This window comes from Vanessa tameamea, chromosome 20, assembly GCF_037043105.1.
Source record: "Vanessa tameamea isolate UH-Manoa-2023 chromosome 20, ilVanTame1 primary haplotype, whole genome shotgun sequence".
NCBI classification, from domain to species: Eukaryota; Metazoa; Arthropoda; class Insecta; order Lepidoptera; family Nymphalidae; genus Vanessa; species Vanessa tameamea.
In genome coordinates this window covers 3,132,789-3,147,295 of record NC_087328.1, presented here as the reverse complement: position 1 = coordinate 3,147,295, position 14,507 = coordinate 3,132,789, and the positions used below count along the sequence as shown (strand labels likewise).

The 14,507-nt window shown below is 36.1% G+C and overlaps 2 protein-coding genes across 2 annotated transcripts in view; both read left to right on the top strand.

Moving 5' to 3' along the window:
* The window catches only part of Form3 (formin 3), a 34,462-nt gene extending 20,548 nt beyond the window's left edge, over positions 1–13,914 (top strand). The window contains exons 2-23 of the mRNA XM_026644332.2: positions 803–911; positions 1,467–1,547; positions 2,062–2,221; positions 2,411–2,444; positions 4,510–4,648; positions 5,089–5,268; positions 5,417–5,537; positions 5,709–5,908; positions 7,223–7,327; positions 7,451–7,611; positions 7,709–7,897; positions 8,427–8,553; positions 8,763–8,915; positions 9,385–9,576; positions 9,886–10,008; positions 10,207–10,366; positions 10,486–10,611; positions 10,699–10,836; positions 11,141–11,279; positions 11,502–11,620; positions 11,933–12,040; positions 12,165–13,914. Of these exons, the coding sequence (XP_026500117.2) occupies positions 810–911; positions 1,467–1,547; positions 2,062–2,221; positions 2,411–2,444; positions 4,510–4,648; positions 5,089–5,268; positions 5,417–5,537; positions 5,709–5,908; positions 7,223–7,327; positions 7,451–7,611; positions 7,709–7,897; positions 8,427–8,553; positions 8,763–8,915; positions 9,385–9,576; positions 9,886–10,008; positions 10,207–10,366; positions 10,486–10,611; positions 10,699–10,836; positions 11,141–11,279; positions 11,502–11,620; positions 11,933–12,040; positions 12,165–13,582 (4,275 nt within the window). The 5' untranslated portion in view covers positions 803–809 and the 3' untranslated portion in view covers positions 13,583–13,914. The remainder of the gene's footprint in view (positions 1–802; positions 912–1,466; positions 1,548–2,061; positions 2,222–2,410; positions 2,445–4,509; positions 4,649–5,088; positions 5,269–5,416; positions 5,538–5,708; positions 5,909–7,222; positions 7,328–7,450; positions 7,612–7,708; positions 7,898–8,426; positions 8,554–8,762; positions 8,916–9,384; positions 9,577–9,885; positions 10,009–10,206; positions 10,367–10,485; positions 10,612–10,698; positions 10,837–11,140; positions 11,280–11,501; positions 11,621–11,932; positions 12,041–12,164) is intronic.
* The window catches only part of LOC113403742 (synapse-associated protein of 47 kDa), a 241,398-nt gene that overhangs the window by 181,788 nt on the left and 45,103 nt on the right, over positions 1–14,507 (top strand). The gene's annotated exons all lie outside the window — the stretch shown is intronic.

The window sequence follows — 14,507 nt, the reverse complement described above, 5'->3', positions numbered from 1 at the left end:
GTGAATCTAAGGTTTATCTTTTTTCCTACTTCCATTAGAATAGGCTATAATTTAACTGCGCCCGTAACGCCCCGACGATGGCTGGGTTTGCTTCTATGTTCGATACATAACTTCATTACAAAATATGTCATATCAAAGGGGAATATTAAATCGATATACTTTCTTTAGAAAGTCCATACAAAGGGACGTTGCATACAAACTAAATACTAACGTCTTTTGTGTATTGCGTGACGTCGCACTGCGCCAAGGCATCAGCGTTACGGCCGGTTGTAAAAATGAATTAATTATTGTTATTCAACGTAACAATGGTAGAGCGGAGATAGCCCATTGGTGTGAACACGTGAATCTTAACCGAAGATTTAGGGTCTAAATCCAAGCAAACTCCACTAAATTTTCATATGCTTTATTTATGTTTTCTTTACCGCAAGACTTAATAACGTCGCGAGAAATCGTGCATGTGTCAGATGAAAATTTGCCACGTGTGTCCAACACGTAAACACAATAAATTCCAATCCAATGATTATTATAAATAATAGATCAGACTCCATAATACACACCATAGACACGCAATATATTAATACAACATGCAAAAAAATGATTAGTAAAAATATTAATACAAAAATTAGAATAATATACAATTATTTATATATGTATATAGTATGCTCATTAATTATTATTTATATATTTAGAAGGAAACAAGTTCTTGACACCAAAAATAAAAACTATATTTCCATTAACAAGTTCAATTATCAAGAGCAATTAATCCAACTATAATTCTAACCAATGAATATTTTGTTCACAGAGCAAATATGGAGAGTAGAGTGGGTCTGGACTATATCGTGGAGCACGCTGAGTATGCTGGGAAGCTTGCAGCTGCTCTCACATCGCCCACTGCCGCTGTTAAAAAACAAGTAAATTATGAACGATTTATTTGTTAGATAAACCTTCAAACATAATTCATTTTCTCTTATCCCGTGTATTTAAAGTCAGCAGATAGTTAAAAGTGCACAAAAATAATTGGCAGATGTTTACGGCGAGCTGCTTGACGTCATCCCTTCTTGGTTTGCTATTGGATGATTAGCCGCTATCAAACGTGTATTTGAGCAGCTAACGTGCTGGATTGGTCGATAAGCTCAGCATATATTTCCTTAGTGTCACTCACGGATTAAGTTGTAGCTTTATGTTGGCACCTAAACTCATATACTTTTTTTCATCAATAGTTTTTGTCTTATTAAAGTTTTGAGTAATAAAATTTGAAGTCAACTTTAAATACTCCCAGTAAAGTTTTGTTTATTAGCAAAACGTTACTAACAATTTTTTTTTTTTTAATTATCAAATATCTTATACCCATATATATTTTACATTAAAAGTTAAAATCGCCTCATACGTTTAAAATGTCTTCTAATATTCTTACAAAAACTAATTTGTATCGTTAAAGTTTTTCAAATGATAAATAAATTTTCCAGGTTTTCGAACTCCTGTCAGCTCTGTGCGTTTATAACGCAGATGGCTATGCAAGAGCCGTGGACACTCTCGTCAGATACAAGGTTAGATTGATTTTGTAATATTGTCAATAATAAAACAGACCACTCTTGGTCGTTGGAATTTGTTCAAGCCCGTCGTGGTACGTACCACCACTTATCATATGTTCCACCGCCAAGCAGCAATAAATAATATTGTTGAGTCTGTAACTAGAGGCACGAGGGACATAGCATGTCAGTTTCCAAAGTGGCATTAGCGATATAAGGTACGGTCTCATACGGCGCCAATGTCTAAGGACAGTTATACAACTTAGCTATAGAGAAAGAACTATAACAAATATAAGCTAAAACACGTGAATGTTAAGATAAATATCTCAGTTTCAAATGCCCAGCCCAGCACGAGGAAATAAAGTCACCAATTCCTTGTTTTCAAAGAAATATCTTATTTTATTATTTAACTTTGCTTTTTTATTGCTCTGTATATTATATTTAAGTCTTATTTTAGTTGAACGAATTCATCTGTAAACTATGCGATTTTTTTAACATATTAAAATAATCACGTGTGATTTATCTTATATAGGTTCTCAAAGGTGACCGTTACCGCCTCAGTGTGGTGGTAGAGGAACTGAAGAACGCTACCACCATCGATTACAAGACCGCACTCGTGGCATTCATCAACTGTCTCATCATCTCCGCCCCTCGCTTACCAGATAGGATTCGAGTGAGGAATGAGTTTATTGGTGAGCATATACCGTGACTTAATTAGTTATTTTTAACTTTTTTTCTATGTAACTCACACTCAAAATTAGTACCTTGTGTTTTTGAGTAAAGAACATCTAGAGATATTTGTTCTTTAAAAGTAAAATAGAATTTTTTTTTACAAATGACTTAATTTATAATTATTGTTTGAACTAATTTTCTTCTTACAGGACTTGGACTGCTTCCAACACTTAGTAACCTAAGGTAAGACAGTCAGTCCAGTAACTATTTGTAGCGATGAGTGCAAGAGGAAAGCACACTGACCCAAAATAAATGGGACTCAGAAATTAAATGCTGATGACGATGAAACTACTAAAATTCTGATGATGATGAAAATACTATTTAATATTAAATCATATATATAATATTACTTAGAGTAAATTACATTTTAAACCTCAGCACGATCATAAAAAGTAGAATACAAAACAATCCGACTCTAACAGTAATATTTCATTATTTTTTGCAATGAAATTCGAATACATCGTCTTGGTAATTTAAAACAAGAAGGTCGTGACTCAAGTACACTTTTGCTTCATCATTATAAATACGTTTAAATAACATAACAAATGCGTTGTTACTTTCTTGAAGACTATAAATCAAAAATAATTCCGATTAAAATGCCTTAAAAGTATTTTAGATGGTTGATTTTATCCTACCAAAAAATTAGCAGAATTTAAATTATTAGTATTAAAACAGTTTCGGTATTCATAGTGCATATAGCTTCGATATATTAAATAGAAATATATGGTCTTTATATATGTATATAGTGGTCTTCATTAGATTCTGTACAAAGAAAAGTAATTAATGGTAACTGTATAAACGCACTATCTAAGACAAATATAAAATAATTCTGAACAGACTGTAGTTCTTGGAATTAGTACGTTAAACCAATAAAAAAAAAAGTAGAAATATATTTTTTTAATATCACGAATATTTTAATGATCATTTATGTGTTGCGGATTTTAAGAAGCATATGACATGAGTGCTCGACCGTTTTTGAAGTTAATATGTGTACTTAATCCCAACTTTCTTAATTTCCTTTTATATCGTTGGCTAGAGGATTTTTGGAAGTAATTTCACACGAATTAATTACCATCCTCAATGTGTACGGATAGTTCGCTTTCACGGAAAAAATATCTGCGATTCAGTTTTTAAAGAACCTAATTATTCGGGTATCTGTCGTAATTTTCACCACTTAGACGACGTCTAAGACTAATTACGAAATGTAACTGATTTATTCAAGCTATACTAGTAGTTAATAAAATAATGGCGGTGTATATATTTAATATATTTTAAGAAGGTGGAGTTAATGGGCCACCTGTCCTACCTTCGCCCTATTTCAAGTTCCGCTACCTACGGCGAGTAATTGACAAATTATTTTAATAACGTTATTCTTAATGAAATGTTTGAAGCAAATCGAACATCAAATAAAATTAGACGTATAATCAATCAATGATCTCAAGTCTAGTGTTTTGTAAGAAAACAAGTTAAATAAAGCAATCACTAACTGGAAACTTAACTAATAGATGCAGCGGCCCACCGAATTATTTTAACGAAGCGGACCTATTAGTCAACTGAAATCTTAGTCCAGTAACGAAACCGATGTTTTGCAATGAAACATGTTTCTCATTACCCGTATTAAAATTTTTAAACGATAAACTTATCAATAAAAACGACTCAACTGATAAATAAAGAGATTTATATATTTACTATTGAATTAAACAAGATGCCAATTTCATAATCATGACATTCGCCAAACATTTGGATCAAACCCGTTCAAATTTAGTTACTTGAATATTATTTTAACTAATTATAATATTTATGCTAATCCTTATCAAATTATGTTATTTATAAAATTATAATGATTATAGTAATCATTATCTTTCCACATTCCCTTTCAATTATATTATATTAAACTTGCCAATTACTTGTTCCGGTCTAATGTCTGAAGCTCTGTGTCCAGCGAAACGACAAAAAAGGTTGTGCGTGGGCAAATCTGTCTCGAACCAAATATGGCGTGTTGGAATTGAATTATGAATAATCTTACGCGGATAACAGAGTATGATTCGTTTAATAAGCATTTTATATAATATGTAAACATCATCAGCGTTTATTTAAATAGATCCATTGATTAAACTGAAACTACCATTTATAATGGTTACTATACTTTTATTAAAATCTTATGCTATTAATTTTTGGTATTTTGCTTAAATTTTGGGTATTGTTTTGTTTTAATCGATGTAGTAAGTTTATCATTTTCTGTTTTCAGGCATGAAGCTGCCAGTCATCCAAACCTTGGCGTGCAACTCGATGTTTTCGAGGAGCAGAGAGAGAGCGATGAGGCGCAAGGCCCCGGTGGTATCAACCTTAACTCACATTTGGATGTTTTTTACGCTATATTAAAACAGGTAAAATAATCGTTATATTATATTGTTTATTGACTATATTGTAAATAATAATAAATATCCATATTATTGTGTTTTGCTAGTTAGTTGTCTCAATTGTTAAGATGACTTTATTTTCTTGTTAAGATATGTTGTCTCTATGGCATCAGGCGATTAATTTTAATTGCATCATTTTTATCTTAATAACCTGCATACAGACTACAGCATTGTTACTACAGGCGCAAAGCACAAAGGGTATAGCATCTCAGTTCCCAATGGTCGCGTATTGGCGATGTAAGGATTGCTTAATATTTCTTGCAGAGTCAATGTCTATGGGCAGAGGTGACCGCTTACCATCAGGTGGCCCCTTTGTCAATAAAAATAACATTTAGAAGCTGTTTAAGTTTAGATGCACGGCGCGATTTTATCTTAACTTAACCTTATTGTAAGCATTTTTTGTCCAGGTATCAGACACACCCCAAGAGATTCCATTCTTGAGCATACTCCAGCACTTACTTCGAATAGACCCCAAAGAGCCCGTCAGCGATATAGTTTGGGATACAGCTGAAACATTAGTCCATAGAGCAACACTTCTAGAAACGAGGGAAGATGCTGCAAAACTCCTGCGAGCGCCAAGTGTCCAGGTAATTGTGAAATTTCAGCATTTTAGTGACATTGATAGATTGTAAACAAAATTCAATAACAACTAAATTCACTTATTGTTTAAACGTCGATTAAAAGATTACATACATACAACATACATTGAAATTTAAATAACGGCTAATATTTCAGGCTAAAATGGGCTGCACTTGTCAACATAGAGATATGGCAGGATCGAACCGTAAGCAAAGCTTGCAAAGAGCGTTATCACCACCACCACCACCGCCACCGCCGGCCCCGGCGCCGCCACCTGGTAAATTGCATATTATATCTTTATGTATATTTTATAGTTATTTATCAAAAAAATATTATATGAAGTCATTGTTTTCTACTGACGTAGTATTAATATTACTTTATTTAACGCTTTCTTGATTATTCATATTTATTTATTTTTCATATTATATATAATCAACGAAAATTACAGCTATACCTCCACCGTTACCACCAGCTCCACCAGCTCCACCAGCCCCACCGATACCACGCGGTGCACCCCCTCCACCGCCACCAGCAGCCCTCTCACCGCCACCACCCCCAGCGCAAAACATCAAGTTACCACAACAAGAGATACCACTACCGAAGACAAAGATGAAGACCATAAATTGGAACAAGATACCAAATAATAAAGTTAGTTTTTATTACAATTGGGAATAGTCACTCTTAATTTATAGAGCCGATATATAAAAGGCCGTGATAATAAGAACAGTTGAATTAGAAACAACGGGCCCAATAAATCCTTATATTTTTTAAAGAATTGTAGCATCCCTTCCATTAAGCAAAGCTTGTTGTTTGATGTAGGTACGAGAATAAACCCAAGGGGACAGGATCGATGCTGAACTTTATTTGCTAGGCAGCCCACAAATCATTGAGCTATTGCCGCTATGATATATTTTTTAAAAGTTTTGCATAGTGCATAAAATGTCATAAAACATTTACATTGTACGACAACAATTTATATTATATACGACTAGCTGTTACTCGCGGCTTTGTTCGCGTAGAATATGAATATATTTACCAATTAACTTAAAATATTACGTTAATGTAAGACCTCTTTGTATACCACATTGGTGTGTATTTCAGCCCTTAGGGTAGAATATCCAAAAACGCTTAAATGCGAATCAACTCAATTTTAATCGGATGCCCAAAAATAAAATTTCGAGCTTCTAACCTAAAAACTGACGGACTTTCAGACTAATCTATACAAAAAATGTCAACCCCTATTAAACCCCTTAGAGGTAGAATATCTAGAAACACTTAAATACGTATTTAATCATTTTTAATCCGTATTCCAAAAAAAAAGTTTCATATTTTAAGCTTAACAAATGACGACTTCCATAAAAACTTTCAACCCTTATTTTACCCCCTTAGTGGTAGAATATAAAAAAAAACTTAAATACGTATTTACTCATTTTTAATTAATATCCCAAAAATAAAGTTTCATGTTTTTATCTTAAAAAATGACTGACTGCCATAAAATCTTTCAACCCTTATTTCAACCCCTTAGTGGTAGATTATCTAGAAACGCTTAATTACGTATCTACTCATTTTTGATCGGGATCTCAAAAATAAAGTTTCATGTTTCTATCTTAAAAAATGACGGACTTTTAAACAAACTTTCAATCCTTATTTCACCCTTTTAGGGGTAGAATTTCCAAAATTCGCCCCTTAGTGGGTGTCATCATATGTTAGTTTATAAGTGTACAGCCTAAAATATAAGTTTTATGCTTCTAGTTATAAAAATGATAATACTTTCAACAACTTACAACCTTTCATCCCCTTTTCATCCCTTTACAGCAGCTTTTTCCAAATAAAAATAGCCTATGTCCTTTCTCAGGCTCTAGACTATTTGAGTACCAAATTTCGGCCTCATTGAAAAGTAAATTAAATGATATTAAATTAAATAGGTGCTTAATTTATTTTATATCAATAATATATTTTCAGATTATTGGCCAAAACAATATTTGGTCAATCGTAGCGTCGAGTCACAAGCATTCACCAAAGTCGGAACTAGACTGGAGCGAAATTGAAGGACTATTCTGCCAGCAGGTATTTATTTACAAATCTTTTTTTGTTAAAAATAACATCATCCTAGTTTATGAGACTGTACCTTTTTTTTCAGCAAAAAATTTAACATGTATTATGATTTTAAATTAATTACGGTGATTTCAGGTACAACCTCCAGGTTCCGCCGGATCATCCCCACGTCTCGGGCGAAGTCCTATATGTGACAGTTCAGGGGAAAGAAAGCCGAGAAAAGAACCTTCTGAAATCACACTTTTGGATGGAAAGCGTAGCTTGAATGTCAATATATTCTTGAAGCAGTTTAGAAGGTACCATAGATTTCAAATGATTCATATTTTGTTGTTGTTTTTGGTTTCTTAGCTTATATATTATTTAATATTATTTTAAATAATTTACTTTTCTTAGTTCCAACGAAGATATCATACAATTAATCCGCGAGGGGTCTCACGATGATATCGGTACCGAAAAATTGCGTGGTCTTCTCAAAATTCTACCCGAAATTGACGAATGCGAAATGCTGAAAGCTTTCACCGGTGACGTCACGAAATTAGGCAACGCTGAGAAATTCCTTCTGCAACTCATCCAGCTGCCCAAGTAAGTGGCTTATTACACTTAACTGCTAATATATGTAATTACGAGAGATTTGATGTTTAATTAATGAATGTCATTAATTAAAACTTATTTTATCGAAATAATATTTTATTGACCTGTTCCATTTTCTCCAATTGCTTCAAATTATTTTAGATTAATAAAGACATAAGAATAAAGAGCCGAGATGGCCCAGTGGTTAGAACGCGTGCATCTTAACCGATGATTTCGGGCTCAAACCCAGACAGGCACTACTGAATTTTCATGTGCTTAATTTGTGTTTATCTCGTGCTCGGCGGTGAAGGAAAACATCGTGAGGAAACCTGCATGTGTCTAGTTTCAACGAAATTTTGCCACATGTGTATTCCACTGCTGCTCCAATGCGGGTTGCATTGGAGCAGCGTGGTGGAATACGCTCCAAACCTTCACCCAAAGGGAGAGGAGGCCTTAGCCCAGCAGTGGGAAATTTACAGGCTATTGATGTAAATGTAAATGTAAGGATAAATATTCATAAAAAATCGTAATTTTATTGCAGTTACAAATTAAGAATCGAGTGTATGCTTCTAAAGGAAGAATGGTCATCTACCGCTGGATATTTGGAAAGCGCTATCAATGCCATCCTGGTAGCTGGAGACGACCTTATGTCTTCCAGAGCTATACAGGTAATTTCACTAAAATTTAATTAAATATTTAGTTCATTATATTATATCATTGTCAATATAATTGTCTCTGTATTCTTTGGTCTGGATTTGCAAGTGAATATTTTGTTTCGTTGATTAAAAGTTATTTATTTTGCATCTTCTAATGGAATGGAATTTCAGCTTAAGCATTTTGTCAAATATCCAATAAGAAATACACACTTTTCTTACAGGAAGTACTTTATATAGCTCTAATAGCTGGTAACTTCCTGAACGCCGGTGGATACGCGGGCGGTGCTGCGGGAGTTAAGCTATCTTCCCTGCAGAAGCTGTCGGACATTCGCGCAAACAAACCTGGCATGAACTTGATGCACTATGTCGCTTTGGTAAGGCTAACCTTATGATGAACCTGATAACCTTTGATTGATACATATGTATATGTATCAATTTTTTTTAATAATTCTTTATCTTATACTTACATTATAAATATGACAACATATTTGTTTTTATTTTTTCATGCTTAAGGTTGGCGGTCCAGCAAATGGACTGATGGTAAGTGGTCATCACCGCCCATAGACCATGGCGCTGTAAGAAATATGCGCCACCAACTTTAGGAACTAAGATGCCCCTTGTGCCTGTTATACTGGCTCAATCATCCTTTAAACCGGAATACAATAATACTGAGTATGGCTGTTTGCCTTAAGAATATCTGATGAGTGGGTGGTACCTACCCAGAGAGGCTTGATTGTGGAATTAAAAGAGTCTCAGATTATTGTTATCGTATTAATAAAACCAAAGGCATATATATTTCTCGTCTGTTTGATGATCTTTGTTACAAAAAATGTCTGTTTTCAGCAAGCGGAACGCAAAAACAAGGAGCTGATACACTTCGCTGACGACATAAGAGTTTTAGAAGAAGCGTCTAAAGCAAGCGTCGAACAGCTCCACAATGAGATCAACACACTCGCTCAAAGGATCAGTAATCTCAAGAGAGACATACAATCAACTCATCAAGATATTAAGGATCAAATGGGAGACTTTTTGCAGGTAACTTTCTCATAATTATTATCTCCAAAGACGTTCAAAAACATGTTTTTTTTTAATAAAATTATTTCAATGTTTTCGTACAAGATGTTCACATACTGACAAAATAATCTCGTAGTTATTTTAAAATATAGTTCATCCAAAAAATAGCTAATTTAAAAAAAGTCTTATTTCGGTAAATAATTCATTCTTATCTTTAAATAGCTGAAAAATGACACAAATTATGAACAATAAATAATTCTTTAAAATGTTGTGTTTATAAAGAGATCTAGAGATCAGCCATTTGTAAAATTTTATTTCCAAATCGAACAGGTCGCGGAAAGGGAGGTGTCAGCTTTAAACAAGGACATGGAAGAAGTCGAGAGCATGAGAAAGCAACTCGCAGAGTTCTTCTGCGAAGATCCCGTCTCCTTTAAGCTCGAGGAGTGTTTCAAGGTACCACATTACAAGACATTATAAAATATAAATGATTTCCGTGACATATCAAAAGTACACAGCGTTCCAGAAATAAGTTTTCAATTGAAAAATTCTCAAAGTAATTCGGAATGAATTTGAAAAATAATCTTAGAAAAACAATCCCGACTGGATCGCTCAGATACAAGAAAGCTCACATCGTATGTACTTTCGTTTCAGATATTTGTGACGTTCTGCAGCAAGTTCCGCTCGGCGGTCAGCGACAACGAGCGGAGGCGGGCGCACGAGGAGCAGGCGGCCGCGCGGCGCCGCGCGAGGGACCTCGCCGCCGGCAGCGCCGCCGGTGGAGCCGCCGGCAGCGCCGCCAGGGCGCGCGCAGGTGCCTCTTGATCTCAGTTTATATAAAATTTATGTTTAAATGGGGATATTCGATTGTATAATTTTTCTTCATCATTTCATTTCCTGTATTTTGACATATTTTTATTAACATTGTTAAAGGAGGAAGTGTGTGTAGCACCCCAGCTTCAGATTGTGAATCTCTAATGGAGTCACTTCTTCTGGACATACGCAATGGTCTCAGTAGAAGATCTTTGAGGAAACCCCATGATTTATCACCGTCACCGGGTAAAGATACCTAAACTCTATATTCACCTAAAATATTGTAAAAAACTGAGTATGATTATGAAACTAACACGACACATGGAATTTCAGATGTTACTCCAACTGGAAGCTTAAGAAGACGCAGCAGGGCGAGTCCGGGTGACGACGAGGACGGTCTACTCGAGTTCCTACGGCATTCTTCACCTGCGGCTAATGAGATGCGCGAGCGGAACGCCTGGGGAAGCTTGGGTATGTACGAAAAAAAGATATTAATAAATTTAAAACTTTGTAAAAAATTATTAATTTCAATTAATTTACAACACTACCCGTAATTCCAAGAAAGGAAATTCGTACTAGAGTTCTGTCCCTAACTCACTGCCTTCAGCTGTGATACTTTGAGTGAGCTATCGTTATCACAACACATTCATCAAATATTGAAAACGTCGCTGACAATGAGCCTGTACCGCTCTGTCGGCACGCCCTTACCGCTCCCACGCATCCCACGCATCCCACGCATCCCACGTATTCCACGTACTCACCCGTGCCGCCGCAGACCGCTCGTGGTCGCGGCGCGCGCCGGTGCGCGCTCGCCTGGAGCTGCCCGAGCGCGAGCGCGCGCCCTCCCCGCGCGCCTCGCCGCCCGCCTCGCCCGCCGCGCCCGACGCCGCCGGCGGGGCCAACGCCGGCCCCAAGTGAGTTCAACTCTCTATTTTTGTCATATTAATCCGACATTTTAAATGCTTATGAAAATATTTCCATCTTGTTTTGATCTTCCGCTGCGATATAAAAGAATATTGCATTAGTTAAGTTTAATACTCGATTAAAGACGATCAAGGATCGCGAATCGAATTCACAGTGGAAACTACGAATGAGTATATTTCGAACGGGATCTGTACGAGATGTGCTTCTTACAGGGAGTGGCGACAGAAGATCGAGTCGTGGTTGCGCGCCAGCAGCGACGAGGAGCGTCGCGCGCGGCCCGCGCACTCGCGCCGCGCGCACGCACACGCGCGCGCCTCGGAAAACGACTCCGGTCGGTACACACGGATACATTCTGCTTTATGCTTTCCCATTTACTTACCCCAAATGCTCCATAAATTATTAAGATCGCCGTTCCGCTTTGAAGGGAGAGTGGGCCACTGTGACTACAGACACGAGGGACATAATATTTTAGTTCCCAATTTCTGGAGCATTGGTTGATTATGAGGAATGATTAATATATTTCTTACAGTACCATTTTTATAAGCTTAGTAGTGATCACTTACCGTCAGATGGCTCGTTTACACCAGTCCACCTACCTAAATGATGTAAAAAGAACTTGTTAATAATTAAAACTGTCTTACAGAGAGCGAACGTAGCGCGGCGCTGGACACGCTGGCGGAGTCTCGTGCGGAGTGGCGCCCTGCCGTGCCGACCGACACGGACCTCGTGCGGGCCATCGAAGCCGTCGAGGGTGAGTGACTACATACTTACAGTACCACATTTGTGAATGCATGAGCATTGGCATAAGAAAGTATATATGTGTCTAAATTGGGTTTGAATTGAAGTTAAATAATTATGTATTTTATCATTTTCAGACGTCCAACCAAAAACGAAAGATAACAGGTTGCCGTGGAGAAAAACGGAAGAAAACGAAGAGATGCGACGACTGAGAAGACAGAGATCACGTCAGCAAGTGGATTCCCCTCAGCTACTTGTATCAATAACCGAGGAGGAAAAACGAAAACTACCCGACATAACTGTTACCAGTGCTAAAGAGACTAAAGCTGCGAAATCTGATAGAGTCGAAATTGATTCTGACAATATAGAAACACCACCAGTACAAAGGAAAATGTTCCAACCTCCTCCAGAAAGGGAACCATGTCGAAAATACCAACCATTTGTTTCGAATTCTAGTACTAATGATAAAGCTACGACTGAAATGAAAGATTTGTGTCAAGAAATTTTGGGAGATGGACAGTTCGATAGATTCTCTGCAGCTAGACGAACGAGAAGATATAAACGTAATGCAGAATTGAGTTCACCAGAAGAAGAAAAGAAACAAGAGAGTCAACCAGAATTAGTTGCAGAAACACAAGTAATGAGACCGTCTAAATTAGAGATTCAAGCTTCGTATCCAGTTGACTCTCCAAAAGAAATAGCCGCAGTCAAGCCCGTGGAAGAAACAGTCAAAGAAGATAAAGATTTTAGATTAAAACGTTGGCAGGATAGATTAAAAAGTCAAAGCGCAGGAGGCACAGAGAAGACGCCAACCAAAGATAACAAATCGGTACCCTACTCGAGAATGAGGAGACAAACTTCGATCAACCAGGAGGATGTTCAAAAAGCCATCCGAGAATTAAAATCTCCAACTCAAACACCAACAGGGGTATGGTCAAGGAACGCGTATAGAAAATCTATGAATGCAAAGTTGGAAAAAGTGCCCTCCACTACGGAAAGAACAACGTCACCTCGTATACCCAAAGTTAAAAGCGAACACGAATTAAATGATGAAGGATTCGAAGAAACGCAAAGCCTTAATTCGGAAAGTGCGTCACAGGGGGCGTCGTCCGGATGTAACATGGACTGCGAATCTCCAACTCCGAAAAAAGTTACAGAAATTCCAAAGAAAATTTCTACCAAAGAGACACGGACGCCACCTCGGACACCCTTAGATCCGAAACGTGGTCTACCAAAACGAGCCAGCTCTTTAAGAGTTGAACGATCTACATCTCGTGCGTCATTAAGAAGTTCTCGAAGTTCTTTGAATAGTTCTGCGTCAGTGGCAACTGTGAAAAGGGCACCTTCATCTTCAGTCAAACCCATCCCTAAGCCGATCCCAAAGCCAGTTTCCAGGATGCCTGCATCGCGGTCCTCATCAAGTGGAAGTTCAGTAGGCATCTCAAGACCGCCCGTTAAAACAACTAACAGAACTTCTGGATTTATGAGACCGACCCAAGCCTCCAAAGGCAGAGGAACATCTCTTCAACCTGGCTTAAAACCTTTTGTTAAATAAAACCAAATATTGGAATGAGAGAATTTTTCGGCGCGTAATCTACCATAATTTAAATCATATAAAAAATATTTGTGATTATTTGTAAGTTGTACCAGTATAAAAGTTTATAAATGATATAGTATTAATGTAAGAAATAACAATTAAATGAAAAAAATAAATTATTGGAATCTTCAGATAAACGTGCTCGAATCTCAAAATAATCTGAAGTTTTCAATGACTGAGTTTTGTTTTAAGTCTAACGTCTAGATCTGTTTAGAAATGGAAAAAAAATCGGTCTGGTTTATCGTTTCGGCCCGTACGTTACTTTTGACGTCATTGTGAGTTTTTTTTTTTTAAATATTAATAAAAAAAATATCCAAATGAAAAAACAAATAATTTTACGTTTTGTAATTATTGTGCCACGATTTGTACGGGTAATTTAATCATTTTAATGTTAGTTTAAACCAGTTTCTTTTATTTTTTAAATATTTTAGTGCGATTTTGGATACAAAATTTCAACATTTATTTTTTCAACTTTTGTAATGGTCTTAAAAAAAATTTCAAATTTTTCCGTCCAAGCGCCATTTCACAAGATTACCCTCTATTTATATTAGAAGCGTATAAATATATTTTTACATACCAATTTTGCACAAGTGCTATTATATCTTATCTACTATTTTCACATAAAAAATAAATATAAACGATCTGATTTTTATACGTTATAGTTATTTTTATAGATCTTGAATTATTTTATCGTCACAAAGTAAGCATGGCTCTATTGAATAACTCTAAGTTAACACCAATGTTTTATTTTATGTGTTTATTGTTTACTAAAAATGAATACATTAAATTTATATCGGAAGAGATATTACTTGTTATTTCATTTCCTTCCTTCTACAAATTAACTTAAATCAAAAGAATTTATCGTGCACGCACTCATCTGTTT